The 23,427-nt window shown below is 53.7% G+C and overlaps 1 protein-coding gene across 21 annotated transcripts in view; it reads right to left on the bottom strand.

Moving 5' to 3' along the window:
• Nucleotides 1–10,711, bottom strand: part of BIN1 (bridging integrator 1) — a 57,000-nt gene extending 46,289 nt beyond the window's left edge. For 4 of the 21 annotated variants that reach the window (XM_006047439.4, XM_025273214.3, XM_006047437.4 and 1 more), the window contains exon 1: nucleotides 10,307–10,704. In XM_006047439.4, the coding sequence (XP_006047501.2) occupies nucleotides 10,307–10,390 (84 nt within the window). In that variant the 5' untranslated portion in view covers nucleotides 10,391–10,704. Of the gene's footprint in view, nucleotides 1–9,582; nucleotides 9,939–10,306 lie in introns of those variants that run through there. The other 17 variants (XM_006047435.4, XM_006047431.4, XM_006047438.4 and 14 more) reach the window with 13 other exon arrangements.
• Nucleotides 10,712–23,427: the final 12,716 nt, after the last annotated feature.

The raw sequence follows: 23,427 nt of genomic DNA, 5'->3' as shown, positions 1-23,427 counted from the left end.
AAGTCCATGGGCAGGAACCCCCGTTCCCACTTACAGAGGCGGAAACGCAGGCTCAGAGAAGGCATGAGTGCCCAGGACCCCAGAACAGGCGGGTAGTTCCTGGGATCAACCTCCTTCTTCCCCTTCCCTTGTTCAATCTCTCTCCCTGACTCTTGCCCACCTGCCAGGGGCCCAACCCAGGTCACCATCTTCATCCACCTTATCACCCACATCTGGTCCCAAGGTAGTTGTTGATAGGCTGGAGGGCATGTCTTGAGAGAGGTGATGCTGCCTCAGAGCAGAAAAGTGGAGGGTGGAGGGCCACACAGGCCGGAGAGGGAGCAACAGGGGTCCCCTAGAGGGGCCTCTCCGGCCCCGCCCCCCGGGGCCAGGTCTAACCTCAGCGCCCAGTGCCGGGCCTCGGCCCGCCCAGGGCTCCAGTGTGCTGGCTGAAGTCCCGGGGAGAGGCTGAGCTGAGCACGGGTCCAAAGAAAGTAGCAGCAGCTGTTGGAAAAAGGGCTGGCTCTCCGCTCACTCCGGCCCCCTTCCGGCTGCACAGCCTCTGCAAAGCTCCTTAGGCACAGGCCTGGGTGGAAACCCGGACCCCTCACTGGCCAGCCGCTCGTCCTGAGCCTCATCCTCACGACGTGAGGTTACTGTCGTCCACTCCTCACCCGGCCATCTGTGCTCAGAGCCAGGATCCCAACCAGCTGGCATGACCCCTCACCCCCTGAGGACCCAGCCCGGCTCTGATCCAGGACCAAGGGGGCCCCCACTTGGCCATCTGGTCTGGTCTCAAAAGGCGAGTGCAGTGGGGTGCCTGGCCCTGGGGGTGAGCTGACCCACTGACCCCTCACAGCTGTCCAGCTCTGCTAGCTTAGCAGCGTCATCCCCTCCACGGTGCCACCCTGGGGCCTTGAAACACAGAAGGGCAGGTCTGCACACAGGGGGAGGGAACACAGGATGTAGAGCAGCCTTCCGGGAAGGCCACGACCCCAGCCCTGACGTAGTGGACTCCAGGACCGCAACCCTGCCTTCCCGGGCACAGCTGGATTCTGGCTGCCTCAGGAGGGCAGGCCACTTCCTCCAAGCAGTCTTTCCTGACTGCCTAGGCCTTATGGAAGGCGCCGGTGCCCTTCCCCCAGCTCTCCCCAGTGCTGCGCTGGGCACGGAGTGTGGGTCTGGGAGCTCCTTGAGGGCAGGGCCTGTCCCCCTCCTCTGAGTGCCCTCAGAACCAGAGAATGACAAGGGGAAGAGAGGCGAAAGAACACCAGGAGTGAAGCAAGGAGCGGCACCAATATCCCTAGGAAGGTGCCCTGGGGGCTCCAGGATGGGGGGGCAGGGCTTGCAGGGGCCCTGAGAGCCCCAGCCTAGCCCGGCAGTGACAAGAGTGGCGAGTCCCTGCCCCCAGCGCTGCGGCGGCTGGAGGCTGCTGCCCGCCGCCGGCTGCCACCCACTCACTCCCCAGCCGCTGGGGCTCAGCTCCCGCCCTGCTGCAGCCTGCACACTGCACGGGCAGCGGTGTCTCCAACTCGCCACCCATCCACCGAGCCCCTCGTCCACCGAGCGGGGCCAGCAGCAGGGACCCAGCCCATCAGCACAGGCTTGGGCACAGCATATGGCAGTCACTCAGTCGTGTCCAACTCTTTGCAGCCCCATGGACTGTAGCCCACCAGGCTCCTCTGTCCATAGGATTCTCCAGGCAGAAATACTTGAGTGAGCTGCCATGCCCTTCTCCAGGAGATTGTCCCAACCCAGGGATCGAACCTGGGTCTCCCAAATTGTAGGCAGATTCATTGCTGTCTGAGCCACCAGGGAAGCCCCTGGGCACAGCATAGGGGGATACACATGACCTCACCCAAGGGCACCGCGGGCAGCACCAAGGTCAAACCCCAGCACCAGGCTCCCACCCCCACCGTCCATCCAAGTTGTGGGCTCGCTCCTACCCCGTCTGTGGTGGCCCTGGGACCTGGGTCACAGCCTGGGCCCGAAGGTGAGGTCCAGGAGGCCGAGGGGTCTGAGCGCGGCCGTGAATCTCGGGGCTGGCAAATCACAGAGACCCTCAGGTCAGTGAGTCCCGGGACCCCAGTCACCCCAAAGCTTTCTCATATCGGAAGAGATGACTCAGGCCAACCTCTCTTTGGCAACTGGCCTAAAGCCAAGGAGGGCTCCCCAGCAGGGCCCCAGCCCACTCCTAAGAAGGCCAGCATCTAGGCCCAAGCCCTCAACCCGTGGCTCAGGTCATCACCATCACAGCCCTGAGACTACTGTGGGAGGAAGTTCTGTGTTTGATGCCCAGGCCCCTGGGGATGGCCTGTGCCGGGGCCATCGTATGCCCCCCAAACCTGACCCCAAGACCTGGGCTCTGACACCCCTTGTGCTCGGTGGAGGCGTGAAATCCTGCAGCCACATTGCCCCTACCCCTCCCACCCTATACCCTGAACCCACGGCCTCCAGGACCTCTGCCAGCCATCAACCTGTCTCCATCCCCCTGAAGAAGCCAGGCATCCAGGCAACACGGATGCACTGAGCGCCTACTGTGCGCACAGCTGGGGGCATCGTAGTGACTGGAGCAGACAGCACCCAGCCGCACAGAGCAGATGTTCCAGGGGCTTGCCGAGCCACTGCCGAGCTTCGAGCGCGGACCAGAACAGCCAACCCACCCCAACTCCTGGCGGCCAGTCCACAGGGTAAGCAGCAAACTGCCCCAGGGCAGGAGGCCTCAGACATTCAGATTCCACACCAGGAAAATCTTCCCAGCCTGGGGGGGGCAGGCATCAACATCGTGACTATTTCCTCCCCAAGAACATAGGGAACAGCCAGTAGTACCATCATTTCATGAGAGAAACACTGCTGCAAAAATATCAACAAAGTAGGTACAATCTCAGGATAAAGTGTGCTCCTTTATATTGAATAAAGTAGACACAGCCTACATATCTGGGAATACACACACACACATACACACACACACACACACACACACACCACCACCACCATTTGTCCCCCCTTGCAGGAACTCCTGTCCCTAGACTTGCCCCACAAAACCCCAGGCTGTCCCCTCACCTCGTCCATCTGTCCTAAGTCGCTTTAGTCATGTCCGACTCTCTGTGACCCTATGGACCATAGTCCGTCAGGCTCCTCTGTCCATGGGACTCTCCAGGCAGGAAAACTGGAGTGGGTTGCCATTTCCTTCTCCAGGGGATCTTCCTGAATCAAGGATCGAACCTGTGTCTCTTATGTCTGGCAGGCAGATTCTCCACCACTAGCACCCAAGGCTGGAGAAGGCAATGGCACCCCACTCCAGTACCCTTGCCTGGAAAATCCATGGACGGAGGAGCCTGGTAGGCGGCAGTCCATGGGGTCGCTAACAGTTGGACACGACTGAGCAACTTCACTTGCACTTTTCACTTTTATGCATTGGAGAAGGAAATGGCAACCCACTCCAGTGTTCTTGCCTGGAGAATCCCAGGGACGGCGGAGCCTGTTGGGCTGCTGTCTATGGGGTCGCACAGAGTCGGACACGACTGAAGCGACTTAGCAGCAGCACACCCAAGGCCTACCAAATACGTCCAAACAGAAAGACCACATTCTGAAGTATAAACTTAGACGCCAGGTGGGGATCCAGGGACATACAAGCAGCCTCAGACCTCATTTAATGGGGGAGAAGGTCTTGGGACCCAAATCTATCAGCTGACACTCCTCGCGCCGCCTCCTGGGTGGAGACCTACGTCTTATTTTCAATGCGTGTCTCCAGGCTTTTCCCCAGCCTGAGGACCTAGTCGCCAAGGGAGACGCAACCTCCTAGACAGTGGACCAAAACGGCCCATGGGCAAGTGACGCCACTGCTCTGCGCCTCAGTTTCTTCATCTGCCAAGTGGGAATCATGATGACCTCCCAGGCTGCACTGGGGATGAGAATTCTCACCAGGCACCTGGCACTCAGCAGGTCTGCAACAAAATCAGGTTATTTTTAAGTTAATATTTAACAAAGGCTTCCCTCGGAGCAGGAAGAGCCTGTCTTTCTCTTCTCAATTCCCCAGCCCTGACCCCTGCCAGCCCTTGGCACTAAGCCAGCTTCGCTGCCGGGCCAGAACCATGCGGCCTCTCTGGGAGCTGGCAACCTCGCTGGGGAGGCCCCAGGAGCCCAGGGTGCCAGCCAGTTCCCGGCACAGGAACCACCAGCCCTGCCCCTCGCTTGTGTCCATTTCGTCTCACAGTATTCTCTGTGGCTCACACCACTGACTTCAGGTGAGGAAAGTAAGGCTCAGAGAGGTCAGCGCAACCTGCCCAAGGGAGGTAACCGGTGGAGAGGGATTCAAGCCCAGCTATCTAGAAACCGAATGGTTGTCACTACCTTGCGTCACTACCTTGCGCTGCTGCTTGATGTGGAAATTTTGCAAACGGTCCCTCCACAGGCTGTGCCGTCTTTGGTGCCTCCCCCTTCCCTTTTATTGTCCCCTCCTACCTCCCTTCTTACAACCACCAAGCTGCCCTGGCCTGCGTTGTCAATGCCCTGCAGGGTGGTTTCAGCATGAGTGCCCTTTCCTTTGCACTTTTAATCCCAAAGGGAGACTTGCCAAAAGAGGAGCTTACATATGGGTGACCTACCAGGGTGACATCCAACAGGAAGCCCTGGTCCCCCAAGTGCTCTCTCACCTGGAGACCAGAAGCTTTGGCTCAGCTTCTCCACGACCAGAGGCTTCCCTGGTGGCTCGGCAGTAAAGAATCTGCCTGCAATGCAGAAGCTGCAGGAGATGCAGGTTCAAATCCTGTTTCAGGAACATTCCCTGGAGGAGGGCCTCGCAACCCATTCCAGTATTCTTGCCTGGAGAAACCCATGAACAGAAAAGCCTGGCGCTACAGTCCATGGGGTCACACGGAGTCAGACATGAGTGAAGCGGCTTAGCACACACCCACACACCTGCACGCACGCACACCCTCACCAATCCCTTACACCATGTGAGCACTGGCCCTGGGGTGCTCAGGAAAGACTGCCCTGAACCATCAAATTCCACTATGGAAAGGCTACCCTGCCCTGTATCTACCTGCCACCATACTTTTCGATTCTTGACTGCCTACCCCCTGGGAGGAGGGGAGAGCATCCATGGTCCAGGTGGTGGGAACTTGCCTTTGTTCAGCCCTCTCCACACAGCGCCTAGAGCACAGTGGGTATTTAGTATTTGTTTTCCAAGTAAATGAAGAAGTAAACCCCGTGATCACTTTACTGATCGTCAGCGGGAAGCCTCGGGGGGGGGAGGGGGGGGGAGGGGGGGGGGACACTTACCCAGGGCCACAGGATTTACACGTACATGAGTCCAGATCCCCACTCCCACCCCGACCTGGAAAACTGTGCAATTCCCTTCCCCATCACATGCTGCCCCTCTGCACACACACATACAGACACGGCACCCACACAGGCACCCACACCACCGTGGGCTCATCCATCCAGGGCTCAGCAGGGATTAGCTGTCTGCAGGGGCCTGTAATGGACACTGCAGGGAGAAGGGCAGGGAGGAGGGCTGGGGGAAGGCAGGCCTCTGGGCCACGGTGCGGCTCTGCCCACTGAGACTTGGTCTGTGACTGACTGTTGTCCAAGGTCCTCCTCTCCATAACAGGCGTGGGGAGGGGACCATTGTTATCCCCATCTCATACTGAAGAAACCGGCCTCAGGAGGGTCCTGAAACTTGCCCAAGGTCCCAGCTGGTTAGAGGAGCCAGGAGCCCTGCGTCACTGCTGCCTGCCTACCCAGCCCATGCCTGGGCTCTGTCTCTGACATACCCAACCCAAGATCCAGGGAGGAAGGACACAGGGGTTCTAGAACCTCAGGGAAAAAGTACAGGCAAGGCCAGGCTAAGGCAGGCAGGAAGATCAGAAGCACAATTTGTGTGGGCTGAGCTGAGCGGAGGGCCAGGATCCTGGGTGATGCCAGAGAGGGGAGGTGAGAAGGGGACCCAGCGGGGTCATCTGAGAAGAAAGAAGTGAAGAGTCGAGGCCTCAGCCTCTCTGAGGAGCCATGGAATTCACAGATCCTACCGGCGTTCAAGATTCAAGCAAACCCAGCCCAAATCTACCCCCCAGCCACCTCCTGACACACCCCATACCTTCCATTAGTGACCAGCAGCTCACTCTCCCACTCCACACACACTCCCTGGCCCACAGCTGTCCCCCACCCCAACCCTACCCCAACACCACCCCCAGGCCCCAGGCAGCCCCATGAGCCGACCTGGGCAAAACAGCCTCTGCCTGCTTTGGGCCCTGCATGAACCAACAGCCTCGACAGAGGAGGGCCTCAGCTCATGCCTGGGCTCAGCCCAACGCAGCCTGTTGGGGCTCAAGAAGTCTGGAGGCCATGCTTGCAACTTCCCCACACCCACGGACCTCAGCCAAATGTCCACTGAGCCCCCAGAAACACCCCACCCAGAGATGACGCCTGGCTGGAGAGCCTTCCCTCAAGCACTGGCAAGATGAACCAACGACATAAATAACTCGGGTTCAGAGAGAAGCTGATCCAAGGCTGGAGAGGTGCAGAGAAGCATGTACAGGTTCAGAGAAAAGAGAAAAAAGCAGCGAGGCAGAGAGATGGAGGCAAAGCCAACGTGGGGGTGGACACGAGAGAGGACACTCGGGGGTGAGAGAGAGGCACCCCGATGGGGAAAGCAGTGGGGGGTCTGAGCGGAAGAGAGTCACTGACTGCAGCCTGGGGCCTCAGACCTGGGCTCCCTGCCCCCCGCCCTTCCGTGTGGCCTGGCTGCTCTCAAGGCCACTCTGAGCATAAGAACTGGTCGCAGAGGCCTGGCTCCTCCTGAGGAGGTCCATGGCTACAGCGTGGGAGACCTTGACCACCCAGATGAGAGTGGCACCATCATGGCCATGTGTCGGGCTCCTATAAATAACTGCCACTGCACCTTCCCTCTAGGGAGCATCAGCTGTGACCTGCCAGTGCTGTTCGGTCCACAGACAGCCCTGGGCCCTGAGCCTCCACGCCGGGCCTCCCCACTCCCAGCAGTTCAGGGCCGGCAGTGAGGGCTGGTGGGGTGCAGAGTCTCCTTTCCTGCGCCCTTCATGGGTCCGGCTCCTCCAGCACGGGCTGGCCTCCCTGGCACTTGCCCCATGAGGACTTCTGAACAGTGGAACTCAGGGGCAAGCGGGCCAGATTCTACCCCCACCCCAGCTGTCCCATCCCCCCCACCAAGGACCCAGCCCGCCAATCCCTAATCCTCTCTGTCATCTGACCCACGCTCCACCCCAACTTGACTCTGCCCAGCCACCTACTGAGGCCCAAAAATGGAGAGAGTCATTTATAGAGGGTCCGACAAGCCAAATGCGCGATGGGAAGATGACCTCAGGGTACTGAGCACCCTGCGGGCGGCTGGGGGCTGGGAGGTGAGCGGTGACAGTGCCATGCTGGGCTGGCAGACCCCAGGGAGCCCCCCAGTGTGGTCTTGTGCGCTCTTCACACCAGGGCCAGAGGCCACAGGCCCTTACAACAACAATTAGCTCCCTGATGGCCAGAGCCACAAGCACCCTGCTCCTCTCAGCACCCTGGGCCGAGCCAGGCCCAGGCGTTCCACACAAGCGGGATTTGCTGAATGAAGGAAGGCTGAGGAGCACTCTGGTCAAATCACTCACCCAGCATCAGGGCTCCCACACCAAGCCCCCAAACACCCCTGTTTGTTCCTAACCATCGCTCAGCACTGGCTGGGGCCAGGTGAATGTGGGGTGCACACACAGATCTGCCCAACCCCCAGGGAGCACCCAGACCAGTGGTGGAGGCTGGCAGGTGGAGGAGCAATGGCAAGCCCCTGAGGGACTCACTGGACCAGGGAATAGGATAGCTGGTTCCAAAGGCACCAGCAAGCAAGCTTTCCTCCCCCACCCAGTCCCCCTCTGAATCCTGGCGGACGGGGCTGAGAGGAGATGGGGGGAAATCAAGGGCAAGGAAAAGGAGAGATGGGGCCCTTCTTCCTACGCGGATGTTGCCTAGGCCCTCCAGCCAAGCTCCTGCTTGTCCCTGGTCAGGAAATACCTTGCCATGGCAACGGGACAACTGGAATTGCCCCATTACTCATAGATTTGACCAAGGTAAGGTGGGGGCGGGGTGCCCATGAGACCACTGACAATGCGAGTTAGATGTGGCCCTGAAGGCCACCAGAAGATGCTGAGGAGGCAGCCAGGCCAGCAGCAGCCAGGCTTCGACACAGACTGAGCCTCCGAAGGGCAGAGGGAAGAGACTGGTGTGGGCCGAGGCACCCGGCTTCCTGGACCAACAGGGGAGGCTACTTTTCCAGACTCAGCCAGGAGGCCTGTGCTGCGGCTCTGGCTTCTGGAGGGGAGGGTCTCCCCAACCAGAGCCCATAGGGCAGAGAACAGCTACAGCGCTAAGCAACTCCAGTGCCACAAGGCCCAGGCTCGGGCAGGGCCAGCCCTTGGCCAAGGCCAGTATCTACAGCTGGGCAGCTGTCAGCCAACGGCCCAAGGCCACACAACAGAGGCTAAAGAGGGAGGGGCGGCAGCTCAGGGGAGTTAGTGGAAACTTGTCACCACATACCCGCAGGGGATACGGCCCAGGCCTGCCACCCCTGAAATCCCTGAAAGATGCTGCTGCAGAAACAAGGCAAGTAGGGCAAAGGGGACACAGCAAGAGCAAAGGGAGGGCTAGGACATCACTGGAATGGGGGCAAGGAAATTGTCTCAGCCTCACTCAGCTTCCCATTCATCTTCCTCAGCCCCTTAGGTACAGGAAGCAGGCTTAGACCCAGGCACCTAAACGGATTAGCCAGTCATGGGGGGAGGAGGGTGTGAAGGAGGGAGCAAGAGCAGCAGCATCTGCCCCCCACCCCCAATCTGGGCAACTGAAGCCGTCCCAGGCTCCAGCCAGCTATCTGTGGGGCTCTAATCCCTCCGCCCGCCCTGGGGAGGGGAGGAGGACAGCTGGGGCAGGCCAGATCTGGAGTCTGGTTGAGGGCCCTTCCCTCTACACGACCCACCACCTCCTTAGCCCAGGACCACGGGGATGAGAGGCAGACTCTGAGGGAAGCTCGGGGGAAGCTCCAGCGGCCGCCGCCGCCCCCCACCCACGACGATCACGTGGCTGCATCCTTAGGGAGCCCGCAGGTCTCAGCTGCAAAAGTCATTGTTTATAAACAGCCACAGCCAGGCGGGGGAAGGCCGGCCGGTCCCACCCGGCCGTGCGTCGGGCGACAGAGGGGACAGACCCGGCCGGGGGAGGCGGGGGGGGGGGGGGCGGGGGGGGGGGGGCGGGCGCTGAGGGGGGCCACCCTGGTAGGATCACAGATTCTGCGATCTCAGATTTCAGAGTCAGAGTCGGCAGGGGAAGTGGCGTCAGCAACTGGCGCGATCCAATTCAATAAACCAGAGGTGGCTGGGGATGGAAAGCCGGCGCGCGCGGACCCCCGCCCCCAAACCCTGCATTTCCTGCACAGTCAGGTTGCCACGGGAAGCCCCGGCTCCATCCCCCAGCCTACGACCAGGGGCTCTCCCGGCCGAGGGGTCGTGTTTCCTGCGGCGGCCTGCCGCGCCTTCTCCGCTCCGGCTGGCTCCCCACCCGGCCGCGGGCTCCCGAAGCCAGAGACGCCACCCTCACCTCGGCCGCCGGAAATGCGAAGCCCCTTCTCGGGCGAGGGCACTTCCCGAGGGGCCCGCAGCCCTCCCCTCCCGCGGGAGCCGGACCGGAGCTTCCAGGCCGCGGGCACTCCTGGTGAAAGAAAACCTGACCGCTCCCTCAGCCCGCGAGTACAGAAGGTGGAGAGGCGGGTGGAGAGGAGGGCACGGCGGGCGCAAGAGACGTTCAGAGGCCTGGAGCTGACGCGCCGGCACTCGCGAGCTGAGGGACAGTCTCGGGAATCCCGGATCTAAGCGACCCTGGGGACAAGGGGCAGACGCCCTCCCGGCTAGCGTCGGCCCCGCCCGCGGGGAGGGCTAGGAGCGCCACCTCGCCTCCCAGCCTCCCGGCCTCGGCCTCCAGGCGGGGTTAGCCTGGACCTCGCGCCCGGAGAGCCGGGGCCGCCTCTCCGCTGCAGACAAGCAGCGAAGATACAAAGCGGCTGGAGCTGCGGGTGGAGGGGAGGAGGGAGGGGGAAGAGACAGCTGCGCCCTCTCCTGCCCCCGCCGGGGGTGAAGAGACGGAGGACGCGGCCGCGGGGGGACACCCAGAGAGCCGCGGGGCGCAGCCTGTGGACCCCCGAAGGTCCTCGGCAGCCCTCGTCTGGAGGTGACAGCGCCCGGCGGCGGACGAAGACCGTCCCCCGGCGCGGGGGTAGGGGACAGGTGTCCAGACGGCGCGGGGGCAGGGGCTCGGGCTCGCTCACCTTCTCCTGCGCCCGAGTGAGCTTCTTCTGCACGTTGCTGGCGATCTTCCCCGCCGTCACCCCCTTGCTGCCCATCTCAGCCATTGCGGCTCAGGCTCGCCGGGTGGCGGGCGCGGATCTCCCAGCCCCCGGCCCCGGCCCCGGGCTCCCGCTCCACGCCGCGCACTAGACCGCCGAGCCGACTGGTGGAGGCGGAGCGTGCGCCCGGCGAGCGAGCGAGCGACGCGGGGACCGAGGGAGGGACGGACGGATGGAGGGAGGGGGAGGGAGAGAGGAGGGGCCGGGCCTCGGGTGGCGGTCAGCGCCCCCCGCCCGCCCCCTCCGGACAAGACCCTGCCTTTTAAAGGGCCACCCCTGAGGCCAGACCCGGTCCGCCGGCGGGGAGGGAGCGGCGCCCACCGTCGCCGCGGCTGCAGCGGCTGGCCGGACTCCCAGGACACTTCACTGACACCGCCCCGGGGCGGGAACTAGTACGACCGCCCCGGGCCCGACGCCGCCGCGAGCCCTTCTTTCAACCCAGTAGATACCTCCCGCAGCCCAGGAAAAGAGGCCAGATGGAGGAGAAAGGTCCTTTCACAAACCGAAGATAAGTGGGTGGCGATTGCTGAGCGCCCCGGGAATCCGGGAGCCTGCGCAGGAGCGCGCTCACCGAGGGTCTCCTTCTTGACACTCAGCCTCTTCTTGGCTTCTAGGTTCACCCTTCTCGACCGGGGTTCTCGGGACGCCACCGGGGAACTGTTCCTCTTGCCTAGTGCCTTGCTAACCAGATGCTGGGTCTTATTATGATAACAACAGCCTAATGGTACTGAGCGCTGAGGAGTGCCTGGCACTCGGTTAAGTGCCCCCTTGGCAACAGCCCTATGAAGTAGAGCTATTATTTTTCACCTTTTACAAGTGAGACACAGAGGCCTGGAACCAGACCTCTGACTCCACACCCCAGGCTTTCCAAACACTCTATCCTGGGTGGTCAGTCTCCTATTCCGTGCTAGAAGAAAAATGAATCGTCATTATTCAAAGGAAAGAAGGTTAACCTACCAGTGACAGCTGGGCCAACAGACCAATGACACTTATTCGAAATTAATAAACATGCATTGGGTTTACTGATCCCACCCCCACGGCTCCCCAGAATCACGTCAGGGCCTTGGAAGGATGCCACAGCATTTTGTTGCCCGGGAGGCCAGTGCCTGTCCCAGGGATGTAGGCTGAACTGAGTAGAGAGAGGAGTCCTGGAAGCCCTGCTGAGGAGGCCTGGACATGTCCAGCACCCCACAGGAGCCAGGGTAGGGGCACTGGCAAGCTTCCAGGAAGTGTAGCAAAGGCTTTTGCAGACCATCCACCAAGCCCACCACACACAGAGAAACTGAGACCCAGCAACAGAAGATTCCTCCTGGGCTCCCTGGGAACATGTTCCTCTCTAGAGCCTGCTTCTCCTCTACTTTTGCTGCAAGACTGCTCAGCACCTCCGTCGTTCCAGCCTATTCTTATTCCTATTTTGCAGGCAGACAGACTGAGGAACTGCGGCTGCTGAAGTTCAAAGAGATAAGCAGAGATTCAGACCTAGATCCTCCTGCACTAAAGCCCTCAGCTAGAACATGGACCTGCTTTTGAGGAAAAGCACCAAGCACACAGGAGCAGAAAGCATTTTGTCAAAATTATTATTATAAATTCATGCCTGATTCCTGAATTACAAAAACAAAACCAAAGTAGTGCAGTTTCTCAGGCAGCTTTCTCTTAAATGCTCATCAGCTTTCACCTCATAGGCGTTCTCCTCCTAACTTTATGCATGGCACTTTTCTAACCATTCTCTAAAGAGCAATTTCTTCCAGCCCTCCTCTGACGAGAAAGGAGAAAATGTGCAAAAGTCAAATCAGATTACAGTCAGCCCCCAGGGAAAGTGGGAGATTCTGCTTCACTGGACTTGGGTCAGTTTACATAAAAATTGGAAGGAACATGAATGGTTATCAATAGGATAAGATCAGCTAGACAGCAAAGCAACCAGAGAGACCATTAAGGGAATCATTTTAAACAATTAAGGAGACTGTGTAGCAACATGAAATAATGCTTAGGTATAATTATGAGTGAAAAGGAGAAGATAGCAAATTTCGCATGTACTGCCTTCGCAACCACATAAAAATAAATATAAATGTTCATGATCAAAGACTGGAACAAACCATGCACAAGGAAATAGATATTTTAAGGTCAAGGCATCATGGCTGATTTTTTTTTCCCCCTTGTGGGCTAAGTCGCGTCAGTCATGTCCGACTCTCCGCAACCCCACTGACTGTAGCCCACCAGGCTCCTTTGTCCATGGGGTTTTCCAGGCAAAATTACTGGAGTGGGTTGCCCTTGCCTTCTCCAGGGGATCTTCCCAACCCAGGGATTGAACCCATGTCTCTTTTGTCTCCTGCATTGGCAGGCAGTTTCTTTACCACTAGCACCACCTGGGAAGCCTTTTCCCCCTTAACTTCCTAAATATTCTATAATAAGCTGTGTTGCCTTCATAAACACATATGACTTTTATCTTTAAAGAAGACAATTCTTTGTTCTGATCTCTAGTTTGGAAAGACTTTTTTAAGCACAAAACCATTGGAAGAAGTTTTGAAATAAAAAATACTTGTTTGAGGGTATGTAAAAATTCAATTTTTTTAAACCTCAAAAAGTACCATCGACAAATAGGATGAAATTTGGAAGGAAATGCTCCCAAGATATTATTATAAGGCCAAAGGCTAGGAATGTAGGGGATTTTTACTTTATGGTTTTCTATAGTGTCTGATTTTTTTAGCAGGACAGTCCATTGTTTTTACTATCAGGAAAAAAGATTACTTACATTTTGAAAAGAAAGTTGACATAAAAAAGTGTAAGAAGTTAGGGGAATATTCTTGAAAATAAAACTCTCACAATTCATAAGAAAAACACTAAGATTTTCACAAATAAATGGGCAAATGGTAAAAATGGACAGTTCACAATGGAGATTCAAATGATCAATACATAGGTATTAAGAGTTCAGTCTTACCAGAAAAACAAAATTGCTTCTTAAATCAATGAGATACCATCCCTGCCCTCATTTTCATCAAATCAGCAAGTCATTTTTTTAAATTATGTTATTTAAAACCAGAGAGACAGACACACACTGCTTCTGAGAATATAACAGATACAGGATTTCTGGAAAGCAATCTTGCAATATGTATTAAGAATTATCAAAATACTCTTCAATCCCAGAATCCCAAGTATAAGAAACATCTCAAAAGTTTAGCAAAGTTTAATTACACAGATATCCATTCCATTATAATAGTACAAAATTGACAGTACATTGGCTATTATTATTGTTCTTGTTACTACTATACTAATATACATATTCCCAATTCCTCCAGTCTCTTGACTTGCATTTCAGTTGTATCTGACTTTTTGTGACCCTATGAGCTATAACCCACCAGGTTCCTCTGTCCACAGTATTCTCCAGGCAAGAATATTGGAGTGGATTGCCATGCCCTCCTCCAGGGGATCTTCCCAACCCAGGGATCGGACCAGCGTCTTTCATATCTCCTGCATTGGCAGGCAGGTTCTTTACCAGTAATGCCACCTGGGAAGCCCCTACCTACTGAGCACCAGTCCTGGGCTTAGCTCTGCCAGTGGTGCATGCAGTGAATCCCCTCCCTCAGGAATTCACTATGTGGGGGCCGGGTGGGGGCGGGGAGGGCTGGGAGGCTCTTTGAGGGAGTGATGTTGACCACTGGAAGCACTTTCAAGAGAACAGGGAGGGAAGCCTGCTGCCCAGCAAAGCCCTCAAATACGGAGGCAGGGATAAAGGAACAGACAAACAAGCGTCCGGCGTGTCACTGGTCTGCCTTTCCTTCTGTTCTTTCAGCATCCAGGTCTCCCAGTCCCTGCTCCCCACCAGCTCGCCACAACCCAACCCCAGGCCTCTGCACAAAGTCCTTTAACCAGATGTGATTAAGCTATAGAATAGCCAAACATGCAATGTTTACCAAAACAATAACACTCTTGCATTTTGTGATGGGGAAATGCTATAATGTGTTGTTAATAGAATAATGCAGGATATTAATGCGTACAGTGGTATAGTGCCAATGGGTATTCAAATGTGGCTGGTATCTCTGGGTGGAGTGGTAAAGGGGTGGGTTTGGTCTTTTTATCTCTCTCTTCTTCCTTTTTTATTTTGCAAATTTTGTTCATGTACTATTTTTGTAATCATCAAAATCATCAGGGATAGCTGATAACTCAGTTGGTAAATGAGTTGCTGCTGCTGCTGCTGCTGCATCGCTTCAGTCGTGTCCGACTCTGTGCGACCCCATAGACGGCAGCCAACCAGGCTCCCCCGTCCCTGGGATTCTCCAGGCAAGAACACTGGAGTGGGTTGCCATTTCCTTCTCCAATGCATGAAAGTGAAAAGTGAAAGTGAAGTCGCTCAGTCATGTCCGACTCTAGCGACCCCATGAACTGCAGCCTACCAGGCTCCACTGTGGGATTTTCTAGGCAAAAGTACTGGAGTGGGGTGCCATTGCCTTCTCCGGTAAATGAGTTACCTCCCTGCAATGCAAGAGACCCTGGTTAGATTCCTAGATCAGGAAAATCCGCTGGAGAAAGGATAGGCTACCCACTCCAGTATTCCTGGGCTTCCCTAGTGGCTCAGATCGTAAAGAATCTGCCTGCAATGTGGTAGACCTGGGTTCAATCCCTGGGTTGGGAAAATCCCCTGGAGAAGGGAAAGGCTAGCCATTCCAGTATTCTGGCATGGAGAATTCAAGGGTTGCAAAGAATCGGACATGAATGAGCAACTTTCACAATCATGAAGAAATGCTATTAAAAACACAAATTGAAATGAGGACAGTGTTCCCTGGTTGGGAAACCACAATGTTGTGGAATGTGTTCCATGCCTGCTGGTCTGCATGTCTGAATGGTGATACCTGGGGAAATTATTTTTTAAATCATGAAAGACTCAGACTGGGGCAAAGGTCAGTCCTCCTGTCCCTTGGAGAAAAAGAGCACCACGAGATATTTTCCTTCCATCCTTCAAAAATCAAGTAAGAGGCTCTGAGCTGGCACCGTGACTGCCGTCATCACCAGCATCGTTCTGTCTTACAAAGCAAGACTTGTTGCTTACACTCATTTGACCGTCACAGTGATGCTGTGTTCAACAGCAGTAGGACTTTTTGCTGTTCTCTTTCAGGTGGAGACCTGGAGAAGACAGCTTTGCCTGAAGGCACATGGTTGCTGGGTCCTGTGCTGGGGTCACCTGGCACCTGGCCTTCTTCAGAACTGGGAACAAAACATCTTCTTACTTCTTCCTGGAACAGCAAGCTTCATCTTTTAGAGAGACAGGGAGCGTGCAGAAGAGTCTACTGGCAGAACCAGAGGGGATATGTATTTCCAGAAGCATTATTTCTGGACAGCATATATGTGACATGGTGTCCAAGAAGGGCCCCCTGACTCAAATTATCCTCAGTCCTTCTCACATATAAAATGTCACCGTATGTGGTGGGAGGGCTAGTCAGACCTGGAGTCGGAGGTCAGCTCCTCCGTTCACCACTTGGGTGTGTCATATACACTGTTCAGCGTCATCTGCATTATGGGGGTATATAACACTCTTTAGATTATTGTAGAAGTAGAGAACAATAGATATAAAGCCCCTGGAGTGTGAGAAGTGACTCTGTAAATGGTGATTCTATGTAGTGACTAGCAGACGCTGTAAATTTACTCTGCCTGGCTACTGCCCTTTGTCCTTAGGACGTCCTTCCTTGTTTGGTGTGGCTTGATGCTGCTGTTTTTTGGGCTTGAACATCACTGCAGATGGTGACTGCAGCCATGAAATTAAAAGACGCTTACTCCTTGGAAGGAAAGTTATGACCAACCTAGATAGCAAATTGAAAAGCAGAGACGTTACTTTGCCAACAAAGGTCCGTCTAGTCAAGGCCATGGTTTTTCCAGTAGTCATGTATGGATGTGAGAGTTGGACTGTGAAGAAAGCTGAGTGCTGAAGAATTGATGGTTTTGAACTGTGGTGTTGGAGAAGACTCTTGCGAGTCCCTTGGACTGCAAGGAGACCCAACCAGTCCATCCTAAAGGAGATCAGCCCTGGGATTTCTTTGGAAGGAATGATGCTAAAGCTGAAACTCCAGTACTTTGGCTACCTCATGCGAAGAGTTGACTCATTGGAAAAGACTCTGATGCTGGGTGGGATTGGGGGCAGGAGGAGAAGGGGACGACAGAGGATGAGATGGCTGGGTGGCATCAGGGACTCAATGGACGTGAGTCTGAGTGAACTCCGGGAGATGGTGATGGACAGGGAGGCCTGGCGTGCTCCGATTCATGGGGTCACGAAGAGTCGGACACGACTGAGCGACTGATCTGATCTCATGCTGTCTTGTCCCTTGTACCAGGATGAGTACATACTCCAGGTGGGCCATTCACCCAGGCCACACAGTTGGCTCAGACACGAGCACATGAGCCCAGCAGAGCCAGTAGGAGTCTTCCCTGGCCTCAGAGGTGTGTATCCCTGTAAGACACAGAAGTTCCTCTTTCTGCTGGTTTTGCTAAGACACGAGGTATGAGCATGGAGCTTCCAGAAGCCAGCTTGCTCACTGTGTGAAAGAGCCAGACTAGAAAATAAAGTCAAGAGTTGAGAGCTAGAGAGATGGAGACGGAGAAGCAGAGACAGAGAGACAGATATACCAATATTGTTGGAGTGCATGGCTCAATCCTGCCCACTCCCAACCTCCCACTGTCCAGCTGAACAAACCAATGCACTTTTTTCCTGCTAAAGCCAACGTGAAGGCACCTGGAACTGTCATGACTGATATATTGTTATCAAAATGATATCCTTCTGAGAGACAACCCGATGAGTCCCTAATGCTATAAGTATCCTCGATGTAGAGTTTCCCTTGAGCACCTCTACCTGGCTCATCTGAATTAAGATGAAATGTCCAAACTCGTATAGTTTTGAGTGAAAGTGGGGGAAAAAAATAATGACACCAGCCTAAATGACATTAGGCCTAAACCAGGACTGTCCTGGGCAAATTGGGACGTCCAAGTTCCTTGTTACAGGGTGAAAGTGAAAGTGAAAGTCGCTCAGTCATGTCCAACTCTTTGCGACCCCTTGGACTATACAATCCACAGAATTCTCCAGACCAGAGTACTGGAGTGGGTAGCCTTTCCCTTCTCCAGGGGATCGTCCCAACCCAGGGGGCAAACCCAGGTCTCCCACTCCACAGGCGGATTCTTTACCAGCTGAGCCACAAGGGAAGCCCAAGTTACAGGGTAGACACTCAGAATACAGGTGGCAAGAGGCTAAGGACGTGCCATTCACATGCTGGTCCTCAGTGCTGATACCCTTTCATTCCTCCCTTCTCTACAAATGTCCCTTCCCGGATGGTGGACAGGAGCAGGAGAATGGATGGATCTTGCAGGGGACTTTTACATAGATGGGAGGGCAGCCCTCCAGGGGACCTTCTGAAAGGAGAGCTGTCTTCAGGCTCCACATCCTGGCTTCCAAACCTACTGACCCAGATGGTCAGCTCCAGTCTTCATCCGGTCCAACCAGGGCCTGCAGGAGGGGTTGGGGAGCAAGCCAGTCACCAAGCCACCCACCAACCCCAGGATCTCTTCAAGACTTCCAGCAAAAATGCTCACTCCCTTTGGCCATAGGCAAATGAAGTCTTCAAGAGAAAAAAAATCTTAAGATAACTGACTTCCTTGTGTTCCTCCCCAGTATCTTGAAACTTTAGTTGACCGCCTGTGGCCTTTGGTGTGGCTGAAGGTAATAAAGAGCCCAAGAAGACGATGGCAAATAGCATAGGCTTCATGGCCAGAAGACCCAGCTCTGTTACTATTAGTGGTGTGACTGACCTTGAGCCTGCTCCTTTGAAATGAAGCAATAGGGACTTCCCTGGTGGCCCAGAGGCTAAGACTCCATGCTCCCAATGCAGGGGGCCCAGGTTCAATTAACTAGATCCCACATGCCACAACTAAAGATCTTGCATGCTGCACCTAAGACCCAGCACAGCCAAATAAATAATAAAATTTTTTTAAATGAATAAATGAAACAAACATAGCAAGAGGCAAGGTTGCTGCTGAGGATTAGAGGTAACCTAGCTGTCCCTGGCCAAGACTTAGCGGCCTCGGCCAGTGGTTGCAGTCATGACATACTGTCCCGAGGGTCAGGAGCAGGGGCTCTGGTTTGGGGCCCTCTTTGCTAGCAACACACAGTAGGCTGACTTTCGCCAGATTTACAGACGGGTAAGCGAGGTGCAGAAAAGCAAACGGCCCTCGGCCAGCAATACTTCAGTGAATCATGGCTGGGTTCCTTTAGAAGTAAGACACTGGGCTTTGGAGATATTTATTGGAAAGTTTTTATAATTGTCTTTAGTGGGAAAATGTTTTGCTAGACAAAGTGTTATGACGAGATTGCACATGTATGTTTTTGAGCATTTCTAAAGATTCATTTATCGATAAACACAGCAGCATGCTATGGGAAGGAATACTAAGAAGACTGGACAGTTCCTTGAAACTGGGCTTCATTGACAGCGTACGAGGAACCCTTCAGTAGTGTGTAACAAAACCCTTACAGAAGCTGGTGCCGTAAAATGCATCCGCACTACCCTTGGAACCGTTATACATGTAATGACATTCCTTACAAGAAAAACAGTGAAAAGTTAGAACCAGCCTAAATGTCCAAATGTGGGTCGATTAAATAAGTTAATTTCTAAAATTGTGGTATATTTTGAATATTAACCTACCATTAAAAATTGATAGGATTTCTTAAAAATTTAAAAAGTCTTTTCTTCTAAACATACCATTATGAAAATGAAGAAGTAATCTCCTCCGATAAAGCTACTCATGATACATATATCTAACAAAGGACTTGGATCCAGAATATATAAATAATTATTGTAACTCAATGACAAGAAGGCAAACAATCCATTTTATATAAAAAAAATAAAAACCATAGAAAAAAGGGCAAATGATTTGAAGAAATCTTTGGCCAAAGAAGGTGGCAGTGGGCACAAGAGAAGATGCTAAATCTCATTAGTCCTTGCTGTGGGCCATGCTTCGTTGCTCAGTCATGTCTGACTCTTTGCAACCCCGTGGACTACAGCCCACTAGGCTCCTCTGTCCATGGGGATTCTCCAGGCAACAATGCTGGAGTGGGTTGCCATGCCCTCCTCCAGGGGGTCTTCCCAACCCAGGGATCGAACCCAGGTCTCCCACATTGCAGGCGGATTCTTTACCGTTTGAGCCAGGGAAGCCTGCATTAGTCTTTCAGTTCAGTTCAGCTCAGTAGCTCAGTCGTGTCCGACTCTTTGGACCCCATGAATCACCGCACGCCAGGCCTCCCTGTCCATCACCAACTCCCGGAGTTCACTCAGACTCACGTCCATCGAGTCAGTGATGCCATCCAGCCATCTCATCCTCGGTCGTCCCCTTCTCCTCCTGCCCCCAATCCCTCCCAGCATCAGAGTCTTTTCCAATGAGTCAACTCTTCGCATGAGGTGGCCAAAGGACTGGAGTTTCAGCTTTAGCATCATTCCTTCCAAAGAAATCCCAGGGCTGATCTCCTTCAGAATGGACTGGTTGGATCTCCTTGCAGTCCAAGGGACTCTCAAGAGTCTTCTCCAACACCACAGTTCAAAACTATCAATTCTTTGGCGCTCAGCTTTCTTCACAGACCAACTCTCACATCCATACATGACTACTGGAAAAACCATAACCTTGACTAGACGGACCTTTGTTGGCAAAGTAACATCTCTGCTTTTGAATATGCTATCTAGGTTGGTCATAACTTTCCTTCCAAGGAGTAAGCGTCTTTTAATTTCATGGCTGCAGTCACCATCCGCAGTGATTTTGGAGCCCCCCAAAAAAAATCTGACACTGTTTCCACTGTTTCCCTATCTATTTCCCATGAAGTGATGGGACCAGATGCCAAGAAATGATTCTTTGTTTTCTGAATGTTGAGCTTGAAGCCAACTTTTTCACTCTCCACTTTCACTTTCATCAGGAGGCTTTTGAGTTCCTCTTCACTTTCTGCCATAAGGGTGGTGTCGTTTGCATATCTGAGGTTACTGATATTTCTCCCAGCAATCTTGATTCCAGCTTGTGCTTCTTCCAGCCCAGCGTTTCTCATGATGTGCTCTGCATATAAGTTAAATAAGCAGGGTGACAATATACAGCCTTGACGTACTCCTTTCACAATTTGGAACCAGTCTGTTGTTCCATGTCCAGTTCCAACTGTTGCTTCCTGACCTGCATACAGGTTTCTCAAGAGGCAGCTCAGGTAGTCTGGTACTCCCATCTCTTTCAGAATTTTCCACAGTTTATTGTGATCTACACAGTCAAAGGCTTTGGCATAGTCAATAAAGCAGAAATAGATGTTTTTCTGGAACTCTCTTGCTTTTTCCATGATCCAGTGGATGTTGGCAATTTGATCTCTGGTTCCTCTGGGAAATGCAAATTAACACCATAATAAGCTTACACTACACACTCCCCAAAATGGCTAAAACTAAAATGACTGACAACACCAAACATTCGTGAGGAAGTGAAGCATCTGGAACTCTCCCCAGAACCATTTCTTCCCTTGTGTCAGATTTCTCCTCCTTTTCTCACAGCAAATTTTTCTTTTTCTTCCTTTCTTTTACTCCTACCTCTTCTTCTACTCAGGCTCATTGTTTATGCCTGAAAGCTAATTGTGGGCACAGCTGCGTGGTTCACCCTGTGAGTCCTGGATGCAAACACCTGCATGGAGAGCAGTTGCCCAGCTCATCCCAACTATGCCCATGCAGGCTCCAACATGCACTGGGTCTCTGAATGTGTCCTTCCTGAGGACTGGTACACACAGACCCAACACTGCCGCCCTCGTTTCCTCACCTGGCTACCTGACAACCCCTCTTCACCCTTCAGTACCAGCTCATATGTCACCTCCTCCAGGGAGCCTTCTTCCACCCATTGAACCCAGGCAAGTTTAAGTGACTCGCCTCCAAACTCCCTAGAATCCTGGGCTTGCCTTCCCCACACACCTAGCATGCATGCGTGCTAAGTCACTTAAGTCATGTCTGATTCTTTGCAACCCCATGGACTGTAGCCTGCCAGGCTCCTCTGTCCATGGGATTCTCCAGGCAAGAAAACTGGAGTGGGTTGCCATGCCCTCCTCCAGATAATTTTCCCAGCGCAGGGATCCAACCTGTGTCTCATGTTTCCTGTGCTGGCAGGCAGGTTCTATACCACTAGTGCCACCTGGGCACCCACCCCTAAAAATGTCTTTCTGTAATAGTGAATGAAAGGCTCCCTGGGACCCAACTCTTCACTAACACAGTTAGCATCCACTGTGCTCCTCCTGGTCCTGGTGCCGACCAGAGCTAGAAGAGGTTATGTTCTTTGGAGGGAAGAATCATTTCTTGCTCAGACACCAAACTGAGAAGTGACAACACCTGAATGAAATTGTGGTTGCCTTTGAGTGGACCTGATGCCCAGGCTGAGAACCATGGCCTCCAACTGAGGTTCCTGAGACTAGATTTAAGGAGCTTTGACCTCCAATGCCCTCCATTAGCAGAGTACAGATCAGTCAGTCAGCATCGATAACCGGGATGTGGCCACTGCAGTTGGCCCTGGGCACCGTCCCCCATCCCCAAGTTCAGGAAAGGTGCTTAGCACGGAAGGGCAGAGATCTACCTGGAGCTGATGGCTCATCGGTGGGCAGGCAGCATTTATTCAAAGTCCTCTACCTTTTTGTCTTTCAACATATGCCCCGCCCTTGTCACCTCCTCTCTTTCTCTTACTGACATTTGCTTCATTAAGTACGTTGCATTTGCTTATGGTTATATGTCTTTGACTGTGTGTAATTGATTTATTTCCTCCTGATCTGTATTGCTTCTAAAGCCAGCTTCTGCCACTGCAGCATGGTTCCTGGCCCCCGGGAGCTGGTGGAAGCACTGGGGACAGGGCCGAGCTCTCACTGGTGGGCCTCTGGGGGTAGGGGTGTGGTGGACAGACAGTGATGCACATTCAGAGGGTGCAGGTGGCCAGCGTCACTCTTGCAATGAAATCATGTTTCTTGCATTTTATATTTTACAGAATAGGACACAGAACATAATAATAGTTTTTGTTCATTCTAAGTAAACATCTGACAATGTCCAATTCAATGGGTCCTGCCCCCCAAACACAACAATGCTTTCTTAAATAAAAAAATGGCAGAAAAGATGTGCATTCAAAGGTAGTAGGGACAGATTTTAATCCACAGTCCTGCATGTGCAAGAAAGAACCAACATCCTTTAGACTTCTCTCCCAACCCTTCTTTCCCTGGCACGTTCCCTGGTAAGTCTCCAGATATGCAAAGCTCTGGTCCTCACGTGTGTCCTCTGGCTGCTTCCACACCCTAGCATCGCATTCCTTCCCTTCTCTCCAGCCTGGAGTCCTTATGGTGCCCACCTAACTGCATCATGGGTCTGTTCCAGGGCATGAGAGAAGAAGCCCCCTTCTCTGGTGACTGGATTTTAGGATACCTGGCTTTGGCAACCTCTTAGGGCAGACCTAAGGATTTGCTTTGCCTCTCCCTCCACGTTGGGGCCGTGGAGAACCTTCCCTGGGGCCCACTGCCCAGACAGGACAGGCAGGTTTCTCCTGCCTTATGCATGACAGCTGAGGGACTCTGGGCAAAGTGTATTCTGCTCTCGGATTCTCCCAAACATGGCTTTCTGTCAGTCTCACTGTCCGCGCAGATGGGTCCTGGCAGCAGGGTCAGGGCCTCTTTCAGAACCTAGATGTAGCCATGTTCCCTTCTGATTCTCCACAACCTCACCTTCAGATTAGCTTTCTGATCTGACAGGAGGAACGCTTGCTTTAGACTAATTCGTCCGGTACCATTCCAAGCCTACTGGCTTATGAACAGGTCCAGGGGCTTCCCTGGTGGCTCAGAGGTTAAAGTGTCTGCCTGCAATGTGGGAGACCCAGGTTCGATCCCTGGGTCGGAAAGATCCCCTGGAGAAGGAAATGGCAACCCACTCCAGTGTTCTTGCCTGGAGAATCCCATGGATGGAGGAGTCTGGTGGGCTACAGTCCACAGGGTCATAAAAGTCGGACACAACTGAGCGACTTTACAGACTTTTTTTTTTTTTTTG

The sequence above is a fragment of the Bubalus bubalis genome, chromosome 2 (assembly GCF_019923935.1).
Source record: "Bubalus bubalis isolate 160015118507 breed Murrah chromosome 2, NDDB_SH_1, whole genome shotgun sequence".
Taxonomy (NCBI): domain Eukaryota; kingdom Metazoa; phylum Chordata; class Mammalia; order Artiodactyla; family Bovidae; genus Bubalus; species Bubalus bubalis.
The sequence above is the reverse complement of the archived record's forward strand: the minus strand, read 5'-3'. Positions and strand labels throughout refer to the sequence as shown.